Source organism: Streptopelia decaocto, assembly GCF_964273445.1.
Source record: "Streptopelia decaocto genome assembly, chromosome: 1".
Classification (NCBI taxonomy): domain Eukaryota; kingdom Metazoa; phylum Chordata; class Aves; order Columbiformes; family Columbidae; genus Streptopelia; species Streptopelia decaocto.
Genome location: NC_138663.1, coordinates 91,513,297 through 91,536,883, shown reverse-complemented (window position 1 = coordinate 91,536,883; position 23,587 = coordinate 91,513,297). Strand labels below are relative to the sequence as shown.

The window sequence follows — 23,587 nt, the reverse complement described above, 5'->3', positions numbered from 1 at the left end:
CCGGGGATGAGGCCGCCGGCCGGGAGGGAAGGAGGCTGGCGGCGGCGGCGGCGGTGGGCCGCCGCGGGGCCTATGGCGGAGAGTAACGCGGACTGGATGGGCTCGCTGCCGGCGGCGCTGCACTCCTACCCACTCTCCAACCTGGCCATCCCGGGTAGGGCGGCGGGGCGGGGCTGGCAGGGGTTGTTTGGGTGCTGGGGCCTGTCCCCGCCGCCGGGCCCTGGCGCTGGGGGGAGTCGGCGCCCTCGTGTTCCCCGTTGGTGAAGCGCTTGTGCCGAGCCCGGTTGTGCCCGGGGCTGTCGCCGCAGGCTTTGCCGGGAGGTGTTTGTCCCTGCTCGGGGGACAGAGGTTGGGTGTTTGCTTCAGCTGTGGTGGCCGTGTGGAAAGTCTGTCCTCAGGCATCAGCGCCTGTTCGCGGATAAGGGCTGACAGGAATCCTGTCCGTTGCGGAGGGGAAGGAGCGCTTAATCTTCTGTGAATACGGCTGGGAGTTTCTAACCCGTTGACCTGCTTGTTTTCATTGCCTTTAAGAAAAGGTAGCTGTGATCCCTGGAGGTCCTCTTTAAGGTTTTCGCCTTGTTTAAGCAAGGCTGAAAGCAGGTAGGAAGAAAGGTTTGTTTGCATTGAATTTAACAACTGGAGGTTCATCAAATGCCTTTTGTAGACGAACCTGCATATAGCTTGTCAGGGAGTCAAAGAGCACAGCACCGTCATGAAGTACCCCTATGTATGATGTTACAATGAAGACACTAAAATACTGTGAATACTTACTAAATGTCCCGCTTCCCTAGCAGAACTTAAAATAACTAACTCCCAGATCCAGCACAGAGCTTCTGTGTTAACAAATTGGTAAGGGTGAGTGTCATCACTTCTGGTTTACAGACGGATAAACTGACAAATGAGGAAGACAACAGATGACCCTGAAGTTACTTAGTAATAGGAATGATTTCTATATGTAAATAGCAAAAAAACTAGTATTGCTTGTAGATGTCAATAGAGAAGATTTTAGGGGTGACTACTGTAGCCTTTCATTCTGATATTGGATGTTAGACTGGTCATTAGTGATACAGGCTTGATACAGTTGAAATGTGGTGTTTTAATCAAAAGTAACACCTTCCTCCCACATTAACAGTAGCAAGATCATTTTTATAAACAGGGAGGGAGTAACAGAAAGAAAGTTTGGTGTTCATAAAAATCTGAAGTGGCTGCAGACTTTGAAACTTCATTCTTTGTTTTAGTGAACAGTAATAAATCAAATTTTTTGTTGCTATAGCAGTCTAAGGGCTGTAGAACTTTGTTTACAGAAGGTTGTGATACTGAGTTGTGTTAGGTGTGTTGTTGCTGTCACTTAAAATGTTTGTGCAATGTTTGTAGCAGAAGAACAAAAAAATGAGAAGTTGTTTCAGTAATGCCACACTTTTTAAAATGAGTAGTGTTTTTTTGAAAAAGCTTGCAGTCTATGTGTATTTGTAGTTCAAGTTGCTGTATTTTCTTGCCTCTTTCCTGCACATACCTTGTGCAACCTCTGAGTAGGGAAAAATGTCTTGGGTAGATGTTTGTGGAATGACTCTTTTGTCAAAGTGGAGTTTTGGGGGCCTTTTTGGGCTCCACAGTGATGTTGCTAACAGTGTGCAAGGAAAGGATTGTACAAACCTGGTTGCAGTTGAGGCATCTGTTTACAGATACTGAACAGCAATGAAGGCCTTCAAAAGAGAGATGAAAGGGAGGCTTGAGGTCAAATGAGCAGCATTTTTGTCAGTGCTTAATAACTGTATGTGTATATGACAGGTGTGGCCTGTTTTTGTCCATCTCCAGATGCATTAGTTTTCACTGCTAGATTGAGGGACTCAACTTCTTTTTTATTTTCACACCCCCCCCCGCCCCCCCAGCTTCTTCCTCCCAACCACTCTTTGTGCGTAGGAGTAGCAAAGGAACTCTAATGAATGTGCCAGAGCAGTTGAAACCTTTAAACTTTTTAAACTTTATTTGAAGTCAGCATTAAACATTGTTTGGCTTGTGGTTTTGGTGGTCGTTGTGGTTGTGTTTTGGGTGTGGTGGTGGTGGTGGTGTTGTTTTGGGGCTTTTTTGTTGGTGGTTGTTGTTGTGTTTGATTAGTTGGTTTTGGGGGGGGTTTTTAACCTAGTTGCACTTTGGCAAAATGCAGCCTTTGAAGGCCATAAAACGATAGTTTTTAAAAAAAAGTTGGCATGATGTGTGGCTATTTAAAGTGACATGATAGTATACGCAGAAAATAAACTGTTGAGATTTAATTCATCGTATGGTATTATATAAGGGAAAGTCTTAGTAACTCTCTTGGGACTAAGGATGGTCTGTGTAGAGTTCTGCATCTTTATCTGTTGCACACAGTTTTGCTTTCAGATCCACTTGTTTTCCGTGGCTTTAAAAAAGGTAGCTGTGACATCTGGGGCTCTTTCTTATCGTACATTATTCTATGATTCCCTGAGCTGTTACATGTTGTGTGAAACATGCTACGTGAGGACAGAAAAAATAATTATTTCCTCAGTCTTTAGAAATGACTGGTTACAAGTAATGTTTAAGACGGGTATTTCATGAGGTATACAACTTTGGTATTTACATGCTGATTTAACTCTGTGCTCAAAACAGAGGAGAGACTTTGAAGAATTCAGGGTCATCCTCCAAGGTTTGGGTGCAGCCAGTTCCAGAGTTCAGACTTTTCTGTTATCTCTATTGGAAAAACTCTGGATTAGATAATAAGCTAGCATAGTCTTGCTCAAGAAAAAGAGATGAGGTTTCCTGTGCGATGTGTTGAGAGACAGAATTTTTTCAATGACAAATTGCTAACTAAAATGTCATCAACTTACATGCATACAATATAGTTAACAAATGAACCATCTTCAACAAAGTGGTGACCTTGTGTGAAACTAGAGAGGGTTTTCTCTTAATTTTACTCCAGACTAATCCTTTTTGAATGTGGGTTTAAATATGAACTCTTAAGGATTTTGATTGTGAATATATAACCCTTGGCAGGGTGATGTATTGTAAATTACGGTATGTCTTCACTGCTTCACTTCAAACAATTTCATGAAATCATGTACAACTGAGACACTGCTTTCTTTGGTCATCTCTTTATCTGTGTCTGTTAGTTTTCTTTTCCTGTGGAGTAATGGAGTGTGAGAAATAGCTGCAGTGCTGTCATTAGTCTGCTTTTGAAGTAAATCGGCTGTTTAATGAATTTGCTGGAGAAGCCTAATGTGCATCTTGTTTGTACCTGCATGCTGATAATTCATAGCACCATGGTGTGTCCAGTTCTTATGGTTTCACTTTGACTGCTTGCCTTTCTGAGTATTTTTGGCAGTATCACAATAAACTAGGTGCTAAAGTCTGAGAAGTCTCTGCTTCTGAAGATACAGCACCACTTTCCAGTTTGATTGAGCTTTTACATGAATACTTGTGTTAGAACAGCTGAAACACCTTTTTGTCTCAAGATGCACTTTGAGATCATGATAAGCTTGTGCCTGTTGTCTTGAGACAGCAAGGCAATCTAGCAGATGTTAAGTGCCAACTATCAGCATTTGCTTATTGAATGTTTTATTAGTCCAGCCTCCAAAGTGCTGCTGGATTAATATGATGAGCGGAAGAGTAGGGGGTTCTGTTTTCATTTGGGTGTTTGTAATAACCCGTTTACTTAATCTCGCCTGGTTATTCTGTATTTGAATAGTTAAGAACCAAGACATAACAGAAAGGAATACTTGCTGGTTTTGATCAAACTGCATTTCTGGATTGGTCACAGATTTTGGTCAGGATAGGTGTGAGTTTTTCCCCAGTGTTGATTTTCATTCCTTTTAGAGGAAATTAATGATTATTTCGATAAGGATCCACTGATATATGGGAGGATAAGTAATCTTCTTCTTGCAGGAGCACCCAGAATAATTATGGATGCCATTTTATAATACGAGTAGCTAGTTAAATGCCACTTTTGTCCCCTCCCTTCCCTCCTCTGTTCCTTCCATCTCCCCTCACCTAAAAAAATTACCAGAATTCCCATTTTCCTCCATTGGTGGATGTTTGGTCCTACAAGCGTAAATGAGTGCATTGGGCAAGCTAACCTGATGGAATGCTTTTTGATGTTGATGATAATGGTTTGGGGGATTTTCTTTGAGAAGTGGTTCCTGCCAGAAAAGCTTCCCAAAAAAGCTGCTTGTGTGCTTGGACAAACCCCAGGAGAGGTGCTGAAGCATCCAGCTGTCCTGAGGGAGCATTATGGTTAACCTGGTGTGTCACAGTGCTGCAGATGTAGGTAGGAATGAAGATGTAGGATGGCCATGTTTAGAAAACATGGGGGATTGTATTTTCTTTTATATAGTGTTAGTTAACCTGCTGTTGAGGAAATAATTAAGGGAATGACTTAATTTGAATCTGAACTAATTCAATTTGAATTGAGTCTCTAGGAAAGAGAGCTGAAAAAAAACCCAGAAATTTTGGAAAAAGTAAAATGTTGTAGTTCAGTACTTTGATATACAATATTGAAAGAGTCAGTTAATACCAATTCATATCCTAGATTGTAAAGTGTTTTTTGTTTGATTGTTTTGTTTGGTGGTTTTTGTTTTGTTGTTTGTTTTTTCTCCAAATCTTGAAATATAAATGTTTGTAGGTCAAATTTGGTACATCTGAGTCTGATTCAAAACACTAAGGAAGTTTTTTCCACTACAAGTTAGTTCTTCAGATAACTGGTGTCCCTAGAGCTGTATGTAATGCTAGGCAGGGCATCTGGCTGGTGTGGAACACGTGGGCAGAGCAGCCTGCACATCTGAGGAGAGGTAGAGCAGCTCTTCAGTCATAGCTTCTGATGGTGCACAGAGCCTCTTCTGTTATCTTCTCATGTATTAGCTCATCCTCTGAAGGTGTGTGGAAGGATGGCCAGGATCTCATTGCTTAGAAATGCGGAACAGTTGCAACATGATGCTGCTTGTGCCTGTATCAAGCTGGATGATTGGTGGGGAGTTGACCATGGGATGCTGGGTTATAGGTAGCTAAAACTGATGGAAAACCTGAGTTTTATAGTTCCAGAAGCTTTTTTTTTTTAAGGTAAAATAATCTTTGCTTAAATATGGCTAAAATAAGAGAGCTGAAATAGTTGTTGAAATGTCTCTGTTTTTCCACTGACCTCTGAGAAGAGATGTGTCCCTGGCCTTCTAAAATAGATGTTGATCTTCTCCTCCAAACTACAGCACTTGTCATGCTGCTTGATTCTCCCCACAACACACACACATACACACACTTGAAAAATTAACTTTCTAACTAACTTTTAATTGAATAGCTTTCCATAATTTGTTCATGGTATTGTCAGAATGACTGTAGCTGAAACTTGGTACTGCAACATGCCACTGTTTCCGCTGTTTGCCAAGAAGATCACCCAAAAAGCGTGAGGCAGAAACGTAATGGTTTTGATCTAAGTGGTAAAGGCCTACAGAATGATCAGACCTGGAAAACACAACTTTACAAATACAGCTAGCAGGCAGTCTTAATGAGGAGCAGCCCTACCAGCCCTGCCCATAGTTAAGCCTAATATATAAGATTAATGTGCTGATTCACCAGGCTTTATTCTCTCTCCCAATTTAATTGGCATCGACCAACCATTAGAAGAAAACATCTGCATAAGTATGGTGATGTTGGAGATGATCTGTGAATGCAGAATTTTCAGGAGGAACTTGTCCTAAAAGGAGAAGTTATTTTACTACCTTGGTAGTCTACTTCATTTTATCTGCAAATTTCAAGTCTTGTTGGTGAGAGGCTGTTAAACTCTCTGGACTGCTATACTGATGAAAATACCTGATGGAAGTATTACCTTTTTAGGTCCCTATGTGATGAACTGGTGTGGCAGAAAATGGATCTGTGCAGAAGTTTCCCTGGAAGAGCCAGCCTTACATATTAGGGTTTCTCTTTTTAAAGGACTGCTGTCATTTGTTTAGCCAAAATCAAATTGTTCTTGAAATGCCACCCAACTTTCTTTAGACAGTATATGAAGATCTGAATCTTTTTAATCAGGAAAAGCCTTCTGCCTCTTTTTTTAAAATCTGTGCCCTAGAGAGTGACTTAACTGCCTGGTAAATAAGTTTTACTTCAAACAAAGGAAACCAATCATAATGTTGATATAAATGGTGGTTGTTCTCTGTTGTGTGAAAGTTTCGGTTTGCTTGCTTTTCCATAAAAGATGTAAAACAAGGGAAAGTATGTGTAATGAAAAAAAAGATTTTCCTGGAGCCATCTCAGATGAGGATAAGCCCTTGGTCTGCACAGTTCTGAGTGGTCATGAAAGAGGAATACAGGACTCTAAAGTGAAGAGTTTTTTTCAGTTTAGAGCAGATGGATCCATTCAGGCTTTGAAATGGTAGAGAAGTCCTGACACTTTCTGCTTTCCCAGTGCAGCAAGCTGGGGTTGCTGGTAAATGGGGAGTCATTGCTAAATCACAAACACTTAATGGCAGTAACTCCAACCAGTGCGAAACAGACTCTTCCTTGCTATAAAGAAGAGCAAACTGCCATGTGATATTGTGTCTGAGAGAGTTTTAAGCAGCCCCTTCCTCTTTGTACCCCTCTTATTCACCCATACTCTTCCTTCCACCCTGAAAGAGGCAGTGAGGGAAATCAAGGTAATTCTTTGACAGGGAGAGGAAGTTTTCCTAAGAGGATTTGGTCTGTACTAGGCTTTGTCCTCCCTAATGAGACTGCATTAAGAATACCTAAAGGATTCTTTTAGGATTCTATTAAAATAGAAATACTCATCTAAAAAGTTTTAGATAATAAATTATCAACAGGATGTTTGTTATTCCTACCTTTTCTCGTTTTGTTAGGCAAATTAATATGAACTATTTGATTCTCTTTTCATTAGTGAAGAGCTTTTAAGATGTTAATCTTTTGATTGGAAAAGCTGGATTGTTAATGACCTGAATCCTGAGGACTTTTGGGCTTTGAGAGGCACTTTTGTTCATCCCGTTTTTTTTCCCTTCATTCTGGCACACACAGGACACTTGGTTTAAAAGACCATTTGTGGGACACCCTTAACTTGCTAGGACTTGCATCCTGTTTTTTTGCAACTTGATTACTGTACTTTTAGATGTCTTGGCTATGTAATGCTTGCTATGCTGTGTCATGTGTGGTGTTTTGTAATACATGGGGAATGTGTTTTGTCTAGTGAGGAAAGCTTGCTCTAAGAAGTTTGGTGTCACTACAGCTAGGGTGATTCTTTGACCATAAATGACCCTTTAAGGCGGTTGGTACAGTATGTTGACCTTGCTTCTTGCAAATGTTTAACAGAAGACAAGAGATTTTCTTGCATTTATTCATCCTGTTAATATTTCATTAATGTGAAGATCAAGTGAAATTATTCTGATCTAGTTAAACTTGTTGACAGTACACTCTCCTGCTCATGTGTTCTCATTTGTTGTTTCTTAGTTATCCAATTTTTGTAGAAAATGTCTTTGCTGCTTTTGACTATTCCACAGCCTTGCAAGTGAGGAGGCTAATGATATGCTAGTAGACATGCTTGTATCTGGAAAAAAACATTAGTTCTTGTCTTATTTGCAAGTAATTGGCAGTGCACAAGTGTGTTCGAAGTTGGAAGATCTCTGCACTTTGCATGCCATGTGGTCATATTTTTAAGATCCCTTGAAGGTAAATTTACAAGTGTTTGAGATGATGCTCATTCCTATCTGTGTGCTGCAACTGTATATACAGAAAATACTGATGTAGAAACAGAAGATACAAAGTGATATTGGTACTAATTGTTGACATTCAAGACTTAATAACATTTTGTTGATGCGTGTCATTTGTTTGAGCTACACCATGGGTTAATTTGACTGTGACTTGAGTAGCATGACAAATACACACTGGAAAGTTACACTTAGGTGTACACTTAGGCTTAGGTTACACTTTCCAGGTGTGATGATACAAGGCTGCTTTCTAACAATTGGCACAAAGGCTTCAACAAAAAAGTAATCTGGAACAGTTAAATGCAATCTATTTAACATACAAATTGAATTGAGAAGTGATCTATTTAACATACAAATTAAATTGAGAAGTGATCTGTTTAACATACAATTAAGTGGAGAAATTAGTGTAAGGAGAATAAAAAGAGGTTTAAAGATATGAACAAAAATTAATCCACAATTGCACTTACTGGGATAAAGTTAAGAGGACTATCCATCATTTTAACAATCTGCTGTCTGGAACATACCTCTCTAATACTATTCTAACTGTATCATAGCCTTTGATAGTTAAATATCTGGGCATTTGAGGGGATGTGTCTGCTTTCCTTGAAGCTTCCAATCTTTGTCAGATGAAAGAAATGAAGCTGAAATAGAGTAGCCATTGTCTGTTGTTCTGCAAGACCTGCCAGCTGATTAGCAGTCCCCTATTTTTTTCCTTTGAATGTGCAGCCTCTTTCATGCTTGAACTTAATGCTTGTGGCTTCATGCTTTGCATCTTCAGCCTGTTAGAAGCGATTGGCAAATGATCATCTCTTATTTCCTGTGCCGAACTTGGTTTCGGGAAGGGCTGAGCACCAGACTGATGCCGTGTCACTGGAGCAGCTCAGTAAGATTTGCAATCCAAATGCTAATCAGCTCTTGTGTACAGTGACTCAACAAGTGTGGTGCATGTGCAAGAACATGCTCCTGAGGCAGTTCAGACTGGGCTTTTGGCCTCCATTTGCCTGAAGTACAATAAAGTTTGGGTTTTCTGTGCCTTTTGGTTTCTCAGTCTGTAAGATGGAGGTTATAAATACCTAGGTTCATTAGTTGCTTTGTTCACAGTCAACAGGTTTAAGGAATGGACTTATTGAATCAATACAGGGTGTTATTTATATTTAAGGTGCCAGGTAGTATCAGAAATGTCTTGCTGACACGACTTCTTGAGCTTGTTTCCCTGAGAAAAGTGGTTAGTCTAACTTGTAGACATGCATGCCATTTGGATGGTGGGGAACACAGACGGAAAAGGATTTTTTTAAAAACATGGAAAAGACTCTTTTTGTATATGTTGCTATGAGAGTTTTGTGGTGCTTGCTCTGTTCAGAAACTGCCGGCCATGTAGCTGTTACTGTACAATATTATGGGATCTGAATATCTTCACACATCCTTGTGTTAGGAATGAATTGAGAATGTGGTTAGCAGCTCTAACACTGAGCTGCTAACAAAATGGGGCTGGTCTGCTCCGTGCTTCTCATGTAGGTCTTTGCCTTTTAAATTGTATGGAGTTGAGTAGGCTTAGGTTACACTTTTTCAAAAAGAAGCTGTGCTGTATCAGCAACCAGTGTGGCTCTTGCCATAGCTACAGACTGGCTAGGCCTTTCATGGAGTTTGGGGATAGAGCAAAGGAGAGCAGGGATTACTTTGACATCATGATGCAATCAGCTTAGCATGTAGCTTACCATCACAGCTAAGCTATATTAAAAGCTAGCGGCTGAGTGGGTAGCATAACACCGTGATCTTAAATTAAAGGAGGGCCTGGTGGATGACATGGATCCTCACCTTGCTCTCACCCCTCAGCCCAACAAATATCTACTGCTGTTGCTTCAGGCTTTCAGTTTGCTTTTTTTTCTTCCTGAAGTAAAAATGTTCTGGGTCCAGGTTTGGCCTAGATATTTCTCACAGTTGGTGGCTAGTCCTCTGTAAATGACCACTGAAAATTTAATTGAACTTTGCTGTCTTTCCAGCCTCAGTATTGATGATGGTCACCTGTTATCATTAGGAGGTAGTCTTCTAGCAACTATGAAAAGGGGAGCTTGTTTTTTAGATGTTCTGCTTGATTATATCTAGTTACACATGTTGACTTCATTGTAAGTGATAAGTTCAATTTCCTGGGCTTTAAAGCAGAGCCACAGGGCAGGAGTTTGTGATCTCCTTTAGCTATAGAAGCATATCACATGTAGTTCAGTTTCTCAAATAGCAGCTGCCCTGTTAAGGAGTGCAGTTCTTAAAGATTGTGTTGAAAAAGTTGCAATGTTCTTGTGGCTTGTTTTCTTTCTAGAACTACGAATAGAATTTGGTTTGTGATAGTGCAAGGAGAAATTGGCTCTTTGTGTCCTTAAATGTGCCTTGTATGTGACAATCTGCAAAGGAAAGGCTTTTCTAACTGTGAAGTTAAGTCATCAGACTTAGGAAAACAAGCTGTTTCTTGGCTCAGATTTGCTTAGACGACTCGGAGTTGACAACAAAATATTTGCCAGATAAAATTGTGGTTCCTTTGTAAGTCAGATTTATAATATCAGTGACACTGTTTGGGAGGGAGCATAATAGTGTGAATGACTTCTATAGACAGCTCTCCAGAGACAGCTGCACAGCCTTAGTTAAAATCAAAATTAAATGTTTCTTCTAGCCTTATTCTAGCATGTTAAACAATTTTCTATGGTGACCTAGAGGAAGAAATGAAAATGCCTAGGATTGAAAACTTTAAAAAAAAAAAAAACACAACACCCACACAAAGGAAAACAACCCCCCCAACCTCTTCGTGCAAAGTAACTCATTCAGAGGCAGAAGAAAACCCCCCCATGATTGAAATCTACTTTCCAAATATTGTAGAAGCTTGAAAGGCTCATTCTGCTGCATGGGGAGGTATATGAAACTCAAATGTGTCTGAGTTGAAGCTTGCAGTATGAGCCAGGCTTAACATGACTTTTTCTGACATGTCTTCACTAGATGTTTGATTGTGTATTTTGTTTGGGTTTACACCTTTGGGAGTGGGAAAGATATCTAGGTGTAACTCCAAAACTGACAGCTGCATTTTCATGTACTTGACTGTGACATGTACTAAATAGTTTCTTAAGCTGACATTTTTAAAATCAGCTTTATTACTTGTCACCCTTTTTTAGAAAACTGAATGGAAAGCCACATAAGAGGCATGCGTTTTTAAAGACTGTGAAGAATTCATGAAGAGTTGATCAGAATTAGTTTTTTAGAATTGGTTGCAAAGCTTGTAATCTTGACAACTAACTTCATGGTTCCTTTTCAGTACTTTTGAACTAGTTGAAATTAATGGCAAAAGGATTCATTTAAGGTTGTTGTGGACTGATGTTTGGTTTGTGCACAGTCTGTTCTTCAGTCTAGATTAAGAAAATCCTGACAAGATAATCCACTTGAAGTCATAATCTTGTTTACTGCTCTGACCTTGCATCACAGGAAATACATCAGTCTTCAAGTGAGCATTGATATACAAATGAAAGGTTTGAGTAGAGATGGCTGTGGACACCTCAAAAGTTGTCTTAACATTAGAAATCATAAATTAGGATTATTTTTTTAATGGAGTTGTGGACTGAGGTAGAGGAGAAAATTCTGGAAAAGTATTCTCCCAGGAGCAGGGACAGAAACCCTGGGGTGTGCAAGAAGGGAAAAGGCAGGTGCTGGCAGCTCTGTGCAGGGTCACTGTGCCCTGGGGCAGCTGGCAGAGGAGATGCTTGTGTTGACTGGGGTGAAGATACTTTCTCTGTACTGTGGCAAAGTGAGGGTGCAGGAAGAGAGTGGGGTTTGACTCAATGGGGAAACCCATCTGCTGTCCTGAAGGAAAAAGGAAAGCGGGGCTGTTAAAGTTTCTGATGTGTTTTTCATGGCTGGACCTTCACAGGGAAGCTCCATGGCTGGAGCGGTTGCAGTTTCTTGGCTGGAATGCTGTGGTAGATCAGCTTTTGCCCATCTTTGCTTTATGCTGCCCTGGTACAGTGTAAACTGAGATGCTGCCCCATTACTCTTTGTTCTGTTAGACTTAGCTAAGCTAGGGGTGTTTCATTGACTCCGAAGCTGTTATTTTGAAGGAGTTTTGTTGTTTCTCAGTTTTGCTTCCATTTACTACTGAATTTTCAGTTGGAGGTATTTTTTTCTAGTAAGCACAAATTTTATGCTGGTGATGCAGTTTCTCTGCCAAGATACAGGTTGTGTTACAGGAACTGCTTTGGACATGAATTATTTTGGCAGGGACTGGTGGTTTTGATTGGTCATATTTTTTGGTAAATTTTATATTCACCATACCTGTGGTCACTCAAAGACACTTCCACGTAAAAGACATAAATCGTAGAATAATTTAAGTTTGGAAGAGACCCTCAGGATCATTGAGTCCAACCATAACTTAACATGTCCCTAGGAACCTCATCAAATATATCTTTTAAACACCTCCAGGGATGGTGACTCCACCACTTCCCTGGGCAGCCTGTTCCAATGCCTGACAGCCCTTTCTGTGAAGAATTTTTTCCCAATATCCAATCTAAACCTCGCCCAGTGCAACTTGAGGCCATTTCCTCTTGTCCTATCACTTTTTACTTGGGAGAAGAGACCAACACCCTCCATTTCAGGTAGTTGTAGAGAGTGATAAGGTCTCCCCTCAGCCTCCTTTTCTCCAGGCTAAACAGCCCCAGTTCCCTCAGCTGCTCCTCATCAGACTTGTGCTCCAGACCCCTCACCAGCTTCAAGGTGGGGCCTCACCAGTGCCAAGTATAGTGGTACAATCACTTCCCTAGTCCTCCTGGCCACACTATTCCCAATACAAGCCAGGATGCTGTTGGCCTTTTTGGCCACCTGGGCACACTGCTGGCTCATATTCAGCCAGCTGTCAGTCAGCACCCCCAGATCCTTTTCTTCCAGGCACCTTGCCAGCCACTCTTCCCTGAGCCTGTAGCACTGCCTGGGGTTGTTGTGACTGAAGTGCAGGACCTGGCACTTGGCCTTGTTAAAACCTCATGCAATTGGCCTCAGCCCAATCATCCAGCTGGTCCAGATCCCTCTGTACGGCCTTCCTACCATCAACACTCCCACCCAATTTGGTGTCATCTGCAAACTTACTAAAGAATGTACCCAATTCCCCCATCCAGATCATTGATAAAGAGATTAAACAGAACTGGCCCCAATACTGAGGCCTGGGGAACACCACTTACAACCAGCTGCCAGCTGGATTTGGCTCCATTCTCCACAACTCTTTGGGCCCAGCCATCCAACCAGTTCTTTATCCATCGCAGAATACACCCATCCAGACCATCAGCTGCCAGCTTTTCCAGGAGAATGGGGAGATCATGTTCATGAACTTGTTTGATATGAGCTTGGTATCTAACCACACAGTAACTGGTGGTGTATTTGTTTCTCCTGTAAGTTCAACTGGTTGTTGCCCACCATTCAAACTACTGATCATTTATTTACCATCTTGGGGCTAAAGTGAGATGTGCTGGTAAGGCACATGTATGTATGGATCTCTCTGGCCCTCACATGAATAAAGATATCTGTTCTAAGAACTTTGATGTATTATGTCATGATTGGATTTATCGGGTAGAATGAAAAATAAAGCCTCAGATTTCTTCAGTAAAGCTGGAATCTCATCTCAGATCAGTGGTGTACTAGGTTCTGGGAAAGCTTTGGAGGTAGGTTGATAGTTTGTAAATGAAGGAAGGTTAGAAGGACATTTCCCATTGCCAGTGATGTTTGTCTTATGGTCATGGTTTGCATTGAAATTGAGAGCTCACACATGTGAAAACAGTTCAAACTGAGAACCTCAAGCATAGCTCTTGTTGTGCAGTTGGGGAAAATTAAGGTGTAAAGGCTAGTCTGAAAGACACATTTGAGTATAACTGTTGTGTGACCCTGCTGTGCAAGTAGGACTTTTTTTTCAGTTTACAGGGCACATGGGTATTTGTGTCCTGGGGAAGTCAGTTTTCTAAAATTAAACAATTTTGGCTTTTGTTTCCAGGGTCACATGATTCTTTCAGCTACTGGGTTGATGAGAAATCTCCTGTGGGACCAGACCAAGCCACAGCCATCAAACGTTTGGCCAGAATTTCTTTGGTTAAGAGGATCATGAAGAAATGGTCAGTGACACAAAATCTGACTTTCAAAGAGCAGTTGGAAGGTGGAATCCGCTACTTTGATCTTCGTGTATCTTCCAAACCTGGGGAAATAGGACAAGAGATTTACTTCATACATGGCTTGTTTGGCATCAAAGTATGGGATGGACTGAAGGAGATTAACACCTTTCTTGAGCAGCACTCCAAGGAAGTAGTATTCTTGGATTTCAATCACTTCTACGCCATGGATGACAGCCATCACTTCTTCTTAATCAACAGGATCCGCTCAGCATTTGAATCCAAACTTTGTTCTGTTGAATGTGTAGAAGATGTGACGTTACAGTACATGTGGGAAAAGAAACACCAGGTAGGGAAAGGATGTGTGATGTTTTTCAAACCCAAAAGGTTAAGAGTGGTCCCCACTCAGAGGTATTGGACCAGGGATGCTGCTGACAGTCAATTTAAAGCCTGCTAGATCTGCATGTTTCCTTCCATTTATGTACAGCCCCTCTATCCTGATTGTGCCTAGACTGTCCTCAAGCATGTTCAATAATTAAATGGTAGTATCCTCTGGGCCTTGTGCTCCTTACAAGTGTGTTTCTCTTCTGGAAGAGCATGTTGTGCTGGCTTGTGTTTATGAGGATGTGATAAACTGTTGTCTTTTTGGACCAAGTGAAGCATAAAAGCTGTACCATGACGAAGGTATGGTACAGAATTTCTTAGCTCCTTTGCAGCCATTCAGATCCGTAGTGGCAAGATGAAATGCCTCTTCTCTGTTGTAGCTGCTCCTATGCATACACACAAACTGAGAACAGGGTTTCAGCAATGGCACATAATTCTTAAACTGTAAAAATACATGGGGCTTTGAGGAATTCCTCTGAACTGATGCTGTCAGTGCTAGGATCCAAAATGAATCATTTCTAAGTTTGGGCGTTAAAATAAAGTGTGGTATTTTTAAGCTATCCTCTTATACAAAACCACCTTACAAGGTGTAAAATACTGACTTTTGATTTAGAGGTTTTACTGACTTGGCCATCTCATGCAGTAAGTGTGAGTGGAATCCTGTTATGCCCGTTAGCCCAGTATGCTTCAGCCACTTAATAGGAGTGATGCAGAGGATGGGCAGGCTGCTAAAATCCTTAACTTCAAGTAGGAATGTAATATTATCTGACAGTGCTTTGAAATGCTTTTAAGCTGAATTCTTTGAATGACATTTCAGTATACTCTTGGCAACTTTTTCATTTTAAACTGATAACCCCTTAAGCCTGAAGCAATTCTGTCCTCACAGCTAGCCAAAATGATCTCCATCTCTTTTGGTGCTAGTGCAACAAATTTACTGACACTTGTGACTCAGGAGTAGTTTCTTTTTGCTCGGTCCTCTTTTCACTGTTATGCTAGCTGCCGCAGTACCATATAAGCATAAACCAATGCAACATCCTGTTTAAATATAAATAACATAGTTGTGAATTTTTGGGGTTTCCTTTCTCTTTTTCTTCTGTTAGGTTCTCATATTCTACCATTACCCTTTGTTCCGGGAATACGCCTTCCTGTGGCCAGGGAATAAAATGCCAGCACCATGGGCTAATACAACCAATGTGCACAAACTGATACAGTTCCTCGAGACCACTCTGGAGGAACGAAGTCGTTATGGGACTTTCCATGTTTCTCAAGCAATTCTCACACCTCGAGTGAAAACCATTGCACGGCATCTAATTCGTGGTCTGAAGAATACACTTGTTCATAGGTAAGGATTTGTATTGATTTCAGTTCTTTACTTACCATGTTTCATGTTGAAAGAGGCACTGGGTAAGCAGGAAACTGAAATGTTTGTGTGAAAGTAAAACTTGATGAAAGCGTGTAGTTTTGCTTCATTACTGTTGCTCATGAGAGATATTTGCAGCGATTAAAAATAAAGCATTATTGGAAACAAAGTAACAGGATATATTATGTGTATATATATATGTGTATATATGTGTAACTAAGTATATTTCCTGATAATGGGAGCTCTTTCTGAATGTCATGTGATTTCATAAAACATGGGCTGGACCTGTTTTTACAAACCAACAGTTCATTCCAAATTGGCTAAACTTGAATTCAGGGAAAACCCATGTCCTGGTTTTGTTAAAAACAAGTTTCTCTTTTAGTGATTTTGCTTGTCAGCTAAAGCCTTCGTATTAGCTGCATTTTCCTGGAGAACCAGACACATGTTTTGGTAAACCTAGCAATGGAATGCAAACTTATTGATAAGCATGGATGGACATTTTGCAAGAGGGGCGATGAGAAACTGGTGACCAAGAAACTGACCAACTGTGTATAACATGCCATTCACGTGACTACTTCATATAAAAGTGGGAGATCATGAGGATCTCGTCCCTTTTTCCCTTTCCTTTTTCCCTTCTGCTTATGGCCAACATTAGGAAAGGATCTTGCTAGTTGTCCCTGCGAACTGAGGCCTAGTGAGAGACTGAATCCAGCTCCGGTTGGCTGCAGAGTCAAATCCAGGACTTTGGTTGTCGGCTCTGCAGTTGCTGAGACTTTCAAGATTGGTTTTGTATATTTTGTATTATTTTCTCTATTCTTATTAGTAGCATTAGTAAAACATCTTTAATTTTTTCCAGCTCTCTTCTCTCTGTCCTCCTTTCCTTCCCGATCGCCTGTCCTGAGTGGGAAGGGGGGAGAGGGAGGGGCAAAAGAGGGAAGTCGGGGGGAGAGGAGGTTTACAATACATCTGCCAGGGTTTTATTGTTGCCCCGCAATCTAAACCCTCCACAACTCATATGTGCCACAGAGGAAAATTACCGATTTGCAGGCTCAGTTTTGCATTTGTCTGTACAAATCTGTCTCAGTAATTTCAATAATGCCTGAAGATGTGTGACTTGGAGCAGTATTTTATCTTGTTGGGTTTTTTAACCAACAATTAGATTAACAATTTAACTTTTTTTATGCCACTGACTGTTGTACAATTAGTTTGCCCATGAGAAGGATCATTAGAAGAGGGTTTCACTTTGAGTAGCATAGTGTGCCAATGACTTTTAATAGTGTTAAATGCATGACCAGAATAGGTTCCATGCGACTTTATTTTATGGCATTATCACCTTGTAACCTGTTTGCTAAAACTTGCCAGAACTGTAACAGTGCTGGTGGGATCTGGTCTGTTGGCTCACTGTTTAATATTACAGAATCACAGAATGGGTGGGGTTGGAAGGGACCTCTGGAGATCATCTAGTCCAACCATCTGCTAAAGCAGGTTCACCCAGAGTAGATCACACTGGAATGTCTCCAGGCAGGTTTTGAATGTCTCCAGATAAGGAAACTCTACAACCTCTCTGGGCAGCCTGTTCCAGTGTTCTGTCACCTTCCAAGTGAAGAAGTTTCTTCTCATATTCAGATGGAACCTCCTGTGCTTCAGTCTGTGCCCCTTGCCCCTCATCCTATCTTTGGGCACCACTGAAAGGAGTCTGCTCCCATCCTCTTGACATCCAACCTTGAGATATTTATAAACATTGATGACATCTCCTCTCAGCCTTCTCTTCTCCAGGCTGAACAGACCCAAGTCTGTCTCTCCTCATAGGAAAGGTGCTCTAGACCCCTCATCATCTTTGTAGGCTGCTGCTGGACTCCCTTCAGTAATTCCTTGTCCTTCTTAAACTTGAGGGGCCTAGAACTAGATGCAGTACTCCAGATGTGGCTTCACCAGGGCAGAGTATAGGTGGAGGAAAACCTCCTTCAACCTGCTGGTCACACTCTTCCTAATGCACCCCAGGACACCATTGGTCTTCTTGGCCCCAAGGGCACACGGCTGACTCATGATCAACCTGTTGTCAACCAGAACTCCTAAGTCCTTCTCTGCGCTGCTGCCTTCCAGCAGGTCTGCCCCTAACCTCTACTAGTGCCTGGGAATATTGCCTGTTTTGATGTCACTAGCAGTTTATCTTGCTGTAATACTTGTATAGGTGGTCACAAGTGGTCTACTTTGATCTGCAACTGAGCTCAAGTAGTGCAATAAACACACATCTTCAGCAGCCAGTTTGTGTTCCCTTTGGGAGAATCATTTGTCACTTCAGAAGTAATTACAGTATTATTATTTTGAAGCCAAAGTCAATATAACTTATTTTCTTAAAAATCCTTTCTAAAAAGAGCAAGTGTTGTGCTTTTGCAGTAACAAAAGTTGTTGATGTAAGTAAGGGAATTTCAGTTCAAGTATAAATCAGAGTTTTCAGTCTCATTCCTCTTTACAGACATTAATCTCAGAGAAGGTAATTAAATGCAAATGCTGTTTACCAGTTTGTTCAGGTCTCCCCTCTAGCTTGTGCTTTGCCCACATGTGTGTGATCAGCATTAGGCTAGACACTAGATGGTGCTCAGGTGCTTTGAGACTGGCGAATGGCCCAAATACAAATATGTGTGCTTGGTGGGGATACCTAATAGAAAGCAGGGATGGAACTTGTCTGTGTATTGTGTAGTAAAGGTACTGTTGTCTTTTGATTAAAGGAAAGATTGTACTGAATTGGACAACTAGTTATATGAAGTGGGCAAGCAGTTTTGTTTCAAGTGACTGCTGGCACAGATATGGGCTGTAAGCCACTGGTAGGCTAGAAGCATCTGCCTTTGCTCTGTCTCTTTCCCTCAGCCCCATCATTACCACTTGTTTGAAAGTAAACTGTGAAAAATCAAAATAGATGCTTCTGTTTGCTAAAGCACAATTGCTCTTACATGTTTACACATGCTAGCTGACTTGGATATGTAAATCTGTCTTTGCAGTTCTGTGTAGATGTCTGCCTTCTCATATTGAAATTTTGTCCTGAATATTAATATTTAAGTGGTTTTGAGCTCTTGCTGAAGGAGAAATGTGCAACATTCACACTTAGCTGGCTAAAGTCTGTGTCCCTTTACTGGGACAGTAATTATGTCTTCCCTTGAGTTCTTTTTTCTCTTGATTCTTGACAAGATATTTTTTATTTTTCTGGAACAAGACCTGTGGGGTGTCTTTAGGGTTAGGTTTTTTGTCTTTATTTCTTCCCTATCATGTTAGCCAATTTGTTTGCCTGCTGTCCTCTCATGTAATATTGTGTGCATATTATGGCACTAACTTAAATAATTCTAATATATTTACTCATTTGTCTCTTAACTGTGCTGAAAACCCTGGTGTTTGCATGTTAAAGTGTAAAAAAAAAAAAAAAAAAAAAAAGCTTGTACAGTCTCCTGACTTGTACTCTGTCCAAGAAATGACTTGAAATTTCTCCCCACCGTAGAATTTCTAACTCCATTTAACAAAATTCATGACACACCTCACCTTTGGTTACAGAGATGTATGCTGGGATATTCAAGCCCTGTAGAGCTTAGGGCTTGATTCTGGGATGTGTTTCCCTGATCCTGTTGCTCTGGGTGGGTCTAGAGTCTGAAAGAAGTTTGGTAGAAATGCATTGTGCCCCCCCTGACTCCCAACAACCTCGGTCCTGTCCACCCTGAGGCAGAGATGGGCAGGGGAATATCTTGGGCCAGACAAAGCCTTGCTTTGTGCTACACTGAAGTCTCCCGTGAAACTGAGCTTTTGGTTCAGCATGTATTTGGGTAAAAACAAACTAGGATGGAGGAAGTTGTAGTGCAGCATTAAATCCTGAAGCACAGTCTGCCCAGTGAATATAGAGTTCACAAATGTTATTTTGTATGCATGGCAGTTCAGATTGATGACTGACCAATGTTTCTACTTGATAGCTAGTGACAACATGCTATGTTAAGCACTCTTCTCATTAGCTGGTTGCATTTTGGGTGGCAGTCAGGACCTGATCACAAATGTGAGATAATAACATAATTTGTAAACAGCATGTTGTATTTGAAATAAGTTAGAGTATGTATAAAGAAGAGTATCTTTTAAAAAGTTTAATTTTCTTTGTTTCCATTTCTTCAGGAACCTGCCCATGATTTTGAATTGGGTGAAAGCACAGAAGCCAGGTGTTATGGGTGTTAACATAATTACATCAGACTTTGTGGAGCTGGTTGACTTTGCTGCTACAGTTATTGCATTAAACGACCTCCTTTTAGAAGAGGATGAATCTTCATCTAAATCCTGATTGCTGTGTTCCACTTGTGCTCCTTAGTGGTCATCTTCAAACTCCGCTAAATGTTTTATTTATTAAGTGAAACCTAATGTAATCTGTTTATTTAAAAAAAAAAAAAAAATTCCCAGTGATGTGTGGATCCTAGTGGAACAAAGTGCCGTCGGAGCGCTGCTACCTGTTTGACTAAATGAAACTCCCATCTGCTGCAGCCCGGTGGTGCCCACTGCCAGTGAGAGGCTGGCCTCTGGTGCAGAGGTACCTGCTGATGTGTATCTCCCCAGTGACCAGGCTCACCCTGCCTCCCTGTGTCCCTCCTGCTTATTGCTCCACACCAGGGCTCAAACCAAGGGTGGCTGCTGATCCCTGAGCAGCAGTGTGACCAAGCTGGTTTTCTGCTCAGGCCACCTCAGGAATAGCTGGGCTCAGCTGGAGGCTGCTGCTGTATTCATTACTCTGTTTTAGACACTACCTCTGACTTACTTGAAGGAATAATATTGCTGTTGTTCAGAAGGAAGCTGTGTTACACTGCGTTGAATATCTGAACTCTCCTATGGGCCTGAGAGGTGAAGACTTGGCATCCTCTGCATCTTTGGACTCCAAACTCCTCTTCTGGACCTCTTTATTTTACTTTAATACTTTAACACATGTATTGCAACTATGTTTAAGTGTGTTTCTTTTGGCATTAATTTGGATTATATTTCAGTCTTCGAATTTTGAGGGTTATAACTCAAAAGTCTGAATTCCTGTTGAGGCTTTTGAGAAACCACAGCACAACCTTTCTCTTTCACTTGCTTGTCACTTTTTTTTTCCATCTATCAAGTTTTCTTTGGGGAAGGTCACCCAGATGTCCTTTCTCTGGAAAGAGGTGGGCTAAGTGGGAGTATGCTTGCTATTCAAAGAACTGGAACTGACAGGGACTGCTTAAAACCCAAATATTCAATTTCTTTGACTTGCAATGTGACAGTGAATTCTGAAATAGGACCTAAAAGTTGTGCTTGTAGTCAGAGAGCCACAGCCATAGGGAAGAAATTTCCCCAGCCTGCACCCACTTGTGACAAAGTGATAGTCAGGCAAGCACAGGCAGGCATTGGTGCTGCTTCTTTCTGTGGTCATACTCATTTTTGTGTTGATTCACAACAAAATGTGACCATGTGTGCTTGAGCCAATGCAGTCACATGTTGGTACTTATAAATACTTAACTGACTACCTGATAGTAGTCCTACAGCCTGATTTCTTTGTTTAAAACAAACTGATTAGCAGATGCTTCTCTGCTCAATCATCTTCCTAAAGCAACTGTCAGTGCACTAATTATTCAGTGATTATGAATTTGTATTAATCTCTAAGCTGTTTGTAATAGAACGGATCATCTTTATAGATGCATTATTCAAAAGAAAAGTGAATCTCCAGATTTATTTATTTTATCATCCTTCGTCTGCCATCATAGGCTGACAGCCCAGAAAAATCCAAAACCTCTTTGCTTGCATGTCACAAACTCTGAACTTAGGGCAAGTTTATCTAAGGGTTTGCAAACCTTCCATGTGAACCTTGGCCGAGTTCTGAGCAGACTGTAATCTCATTTATCTGTTTGTTGCATGGTTTTCATTAGAGTTCCTTGCATTTTTTTAACTGAATCCTTTTTCTAAGGGAGTTGGGGGTGGGAGGGATGTCTCTCTCAAGCTTTCTCATTTTCTCTTGTGTTTTGGTGACATGAAAATCATTTTTTTGGGGAATTAAAATTGAAAGCTCAAATTTTTAATTTAAAACTTCTTTTGAAAACCCCTGCAGAATGTGTTTTTTCTTGTTAATGAAACTGTTGGAACCTGTTTTGAAGAGCACTATTTTGTTTGCAAAATTATTTAAAATACCTGGATTTTCCTTAGCTGAATTGTGTTAACCTATTTTTCCCATGGCCACAACTGAAACTCCATGGTAGTCTTAAATGTATGGGCTAGGTTTTAGTGGTCTTCTAGCTGCAAATTGTTTTAAAGCTCAGAACTTGGAGAAACTTGTTTTGAATGCTGATGAGGCAGAAATGTTTCCAAGGTTTCCTGCAGAGCTGAAGGACAAGGTGAGAAGGTGAAGTGAGTATGATGTTTGCATTTGACCCTTGATGTATTTTGTACTATATATAATCTACCTCAAAAGAAATTTATCAGGCTTAACCGATATTTATATTGTGTGTGCACAGTAATGATTGTGGTGTTAATTCTTCTGTTATACTTATTTGAGTAGAAATGTGATGGTTGTAACTCAGGGCTTTGGTTAAACATTTTTAAATACAAACTTACTTTTTCTAATATGTTTGCTGTTAGCTCTTGCCTGTTGAAATAGGATAAAGGCATGCTAGGTGTTAAGACTGTTAGCACAGGGAGGAGAAATGGAAAATGGCTTTAGGATTAATGAAGAAGTAGGGGAACAAAAACATTTCTGTAAGTTTGGTCTGTCTGAAGAGACTTGTGTCATTTCAGAGCAGTGCTTGGTGTTACACCTCTATGTGAGGAACCTGACAGTCTCAATAGTGAGGCAGTTGGCAGATAAAATTGCCTGCAACAGGATACCTCCTGTGGATACTCTAGACAACCTTAATGCTGGTGTTTAGAATTGATTTTAGGGTAGTCCTAAAGAGTCCTAAGAAATATGAACTACCTTTTTTCTGTTACATGTTATAGCCCATAACAAAGCTGCTGGTATAATTGTTTTAGCTCTTGACACAGCACCACAGCCTATCCAGATTCCCTGCTCACACTTTGCAAAACAGAGCTGGTCTAGACTTAGACTTTGGGCTGCGGACTCTATTTTGTGGCATTATAAAAATAAAAAGGTGAGCTGGGCAGGAAGGGAGGATCAAAGAAGTAGGACAGTAGTTTGCATCCAGAGCCCACATTGAAGGTGTGGCAGCGTTTAGCCTGGTTTCAAGCAGCAGAGTGGAGCAGGACTGGCAGGTGACAGTGTCTGCAGCTGGTACTGAGAAATGCAGCTGAGAGTCTTGAGGAAAAGAAAGATTGGTGTGAACACTGGGGCTTCCGTGCTGTTAACATAGACCTGCATCTGAGTACTGTGACTTGTCTTGCTTCTGTCTTCCCCAAGCAGTAGGGTTTACTTTTAAACAATTTAGGTGGAAAAATCCCTCAGAAGAATTGTTCTGAGGACTTGACCATCCTATAGGTGCTGGGAGAAGAAAAACCAGGAAACTAGTTGCTGCTTGAGGCAAAATACTTGAATTTCATATTCTTGAATAATTACTTGTATGGTTTGTTATTACAGGTTTGGTTTACTTATACATTGTGTTTTGAGTGTTGTTTCTCTTCCTAATGTGCAACCACTGAAAGCCAAGCACACTGTTGGTATGCCTGTTCTCCTGGCACTGGTTGCTGCCATGTGCGATTCAAGGCTATACTTGAGGCACAGGAGACCTCTGTATGTACCTCTACCTATCCCTAATGGGGAGCAGCAGGGAGAAGGTTGTTAGGAAGTACATGTGAGATTTCTGGCATCTCACTGTGTGCTTGTAGGTGAAAACCAGGAGGAGTTATTACTAGATTTTGCAGACTGTCAATCACTCAGCTCCTTATTTGGGAACTACTGTCTGAAATGTATTTGACAACATAGGAGCTGGGAGTCATAAAATGGTGGTAGAGGGTTTTTTTTTGAGACCAAAAGGCAGATTCCTGCTGTTGAATTTTATCTCATGAACTGAAAGGATACCAACTTGCACGTGCCTTGCTGTGATGGAGAG

The 23,587-nt window shown here is 41.0% G+C and overlaps 1 protein-coding gene across 1 annotated transcript; it reads left to right on the top strand.

Moving 5' to 3' along the window:
- On the top strand, positions 1–20,199 carry PLCXD2 (phosphatidylinositol specific phospholipase C X domain containing 2). Its single transcript, XM_082072453.1, has 4 exons — positions 1–154; positions 13,699–14,159; positions 15,295–15,536; positions 19,701–20,199. Exons 1-4 carry the CDS (start codon positions 7–9, stop codon positions 19,861–19,863), a joined length of 1,014 nt encoding a protein of 337 aa, XP_081928579.1. The 5' UTR covers positions 1–6; the 3' UTR covers positions 19,864–20,199.
- The last annotated feature ends 3,388 nt before the right edge of the window (positions 20,200–23,587 follow it).

Bases quoted from the DNA above. Each gene is read 5' to 3' on its own strand.
- PLCXD2 (XM_082072453.1), top strand. From the start codon at position 7: ATGAGGCCGCCGGCCGGGAGGGAAGGAGGCTGGCGGCGGCGGCGGCGG. The intron at 155-13,698 runs GTAGGGCGGCGG...TTTTGTTTCCAG, and splicing joins CTCCAACCTGGCCATCCCGG to GGTCACATGATTCTTTCAGC. The intron at 14,160-15,294 runs GTAGGGAAAGGA...TTCTTCTGTTAG, and splicing joins TGTGGGAAAAGAAACACCAG to GTTCTCATATTCTACCATTA.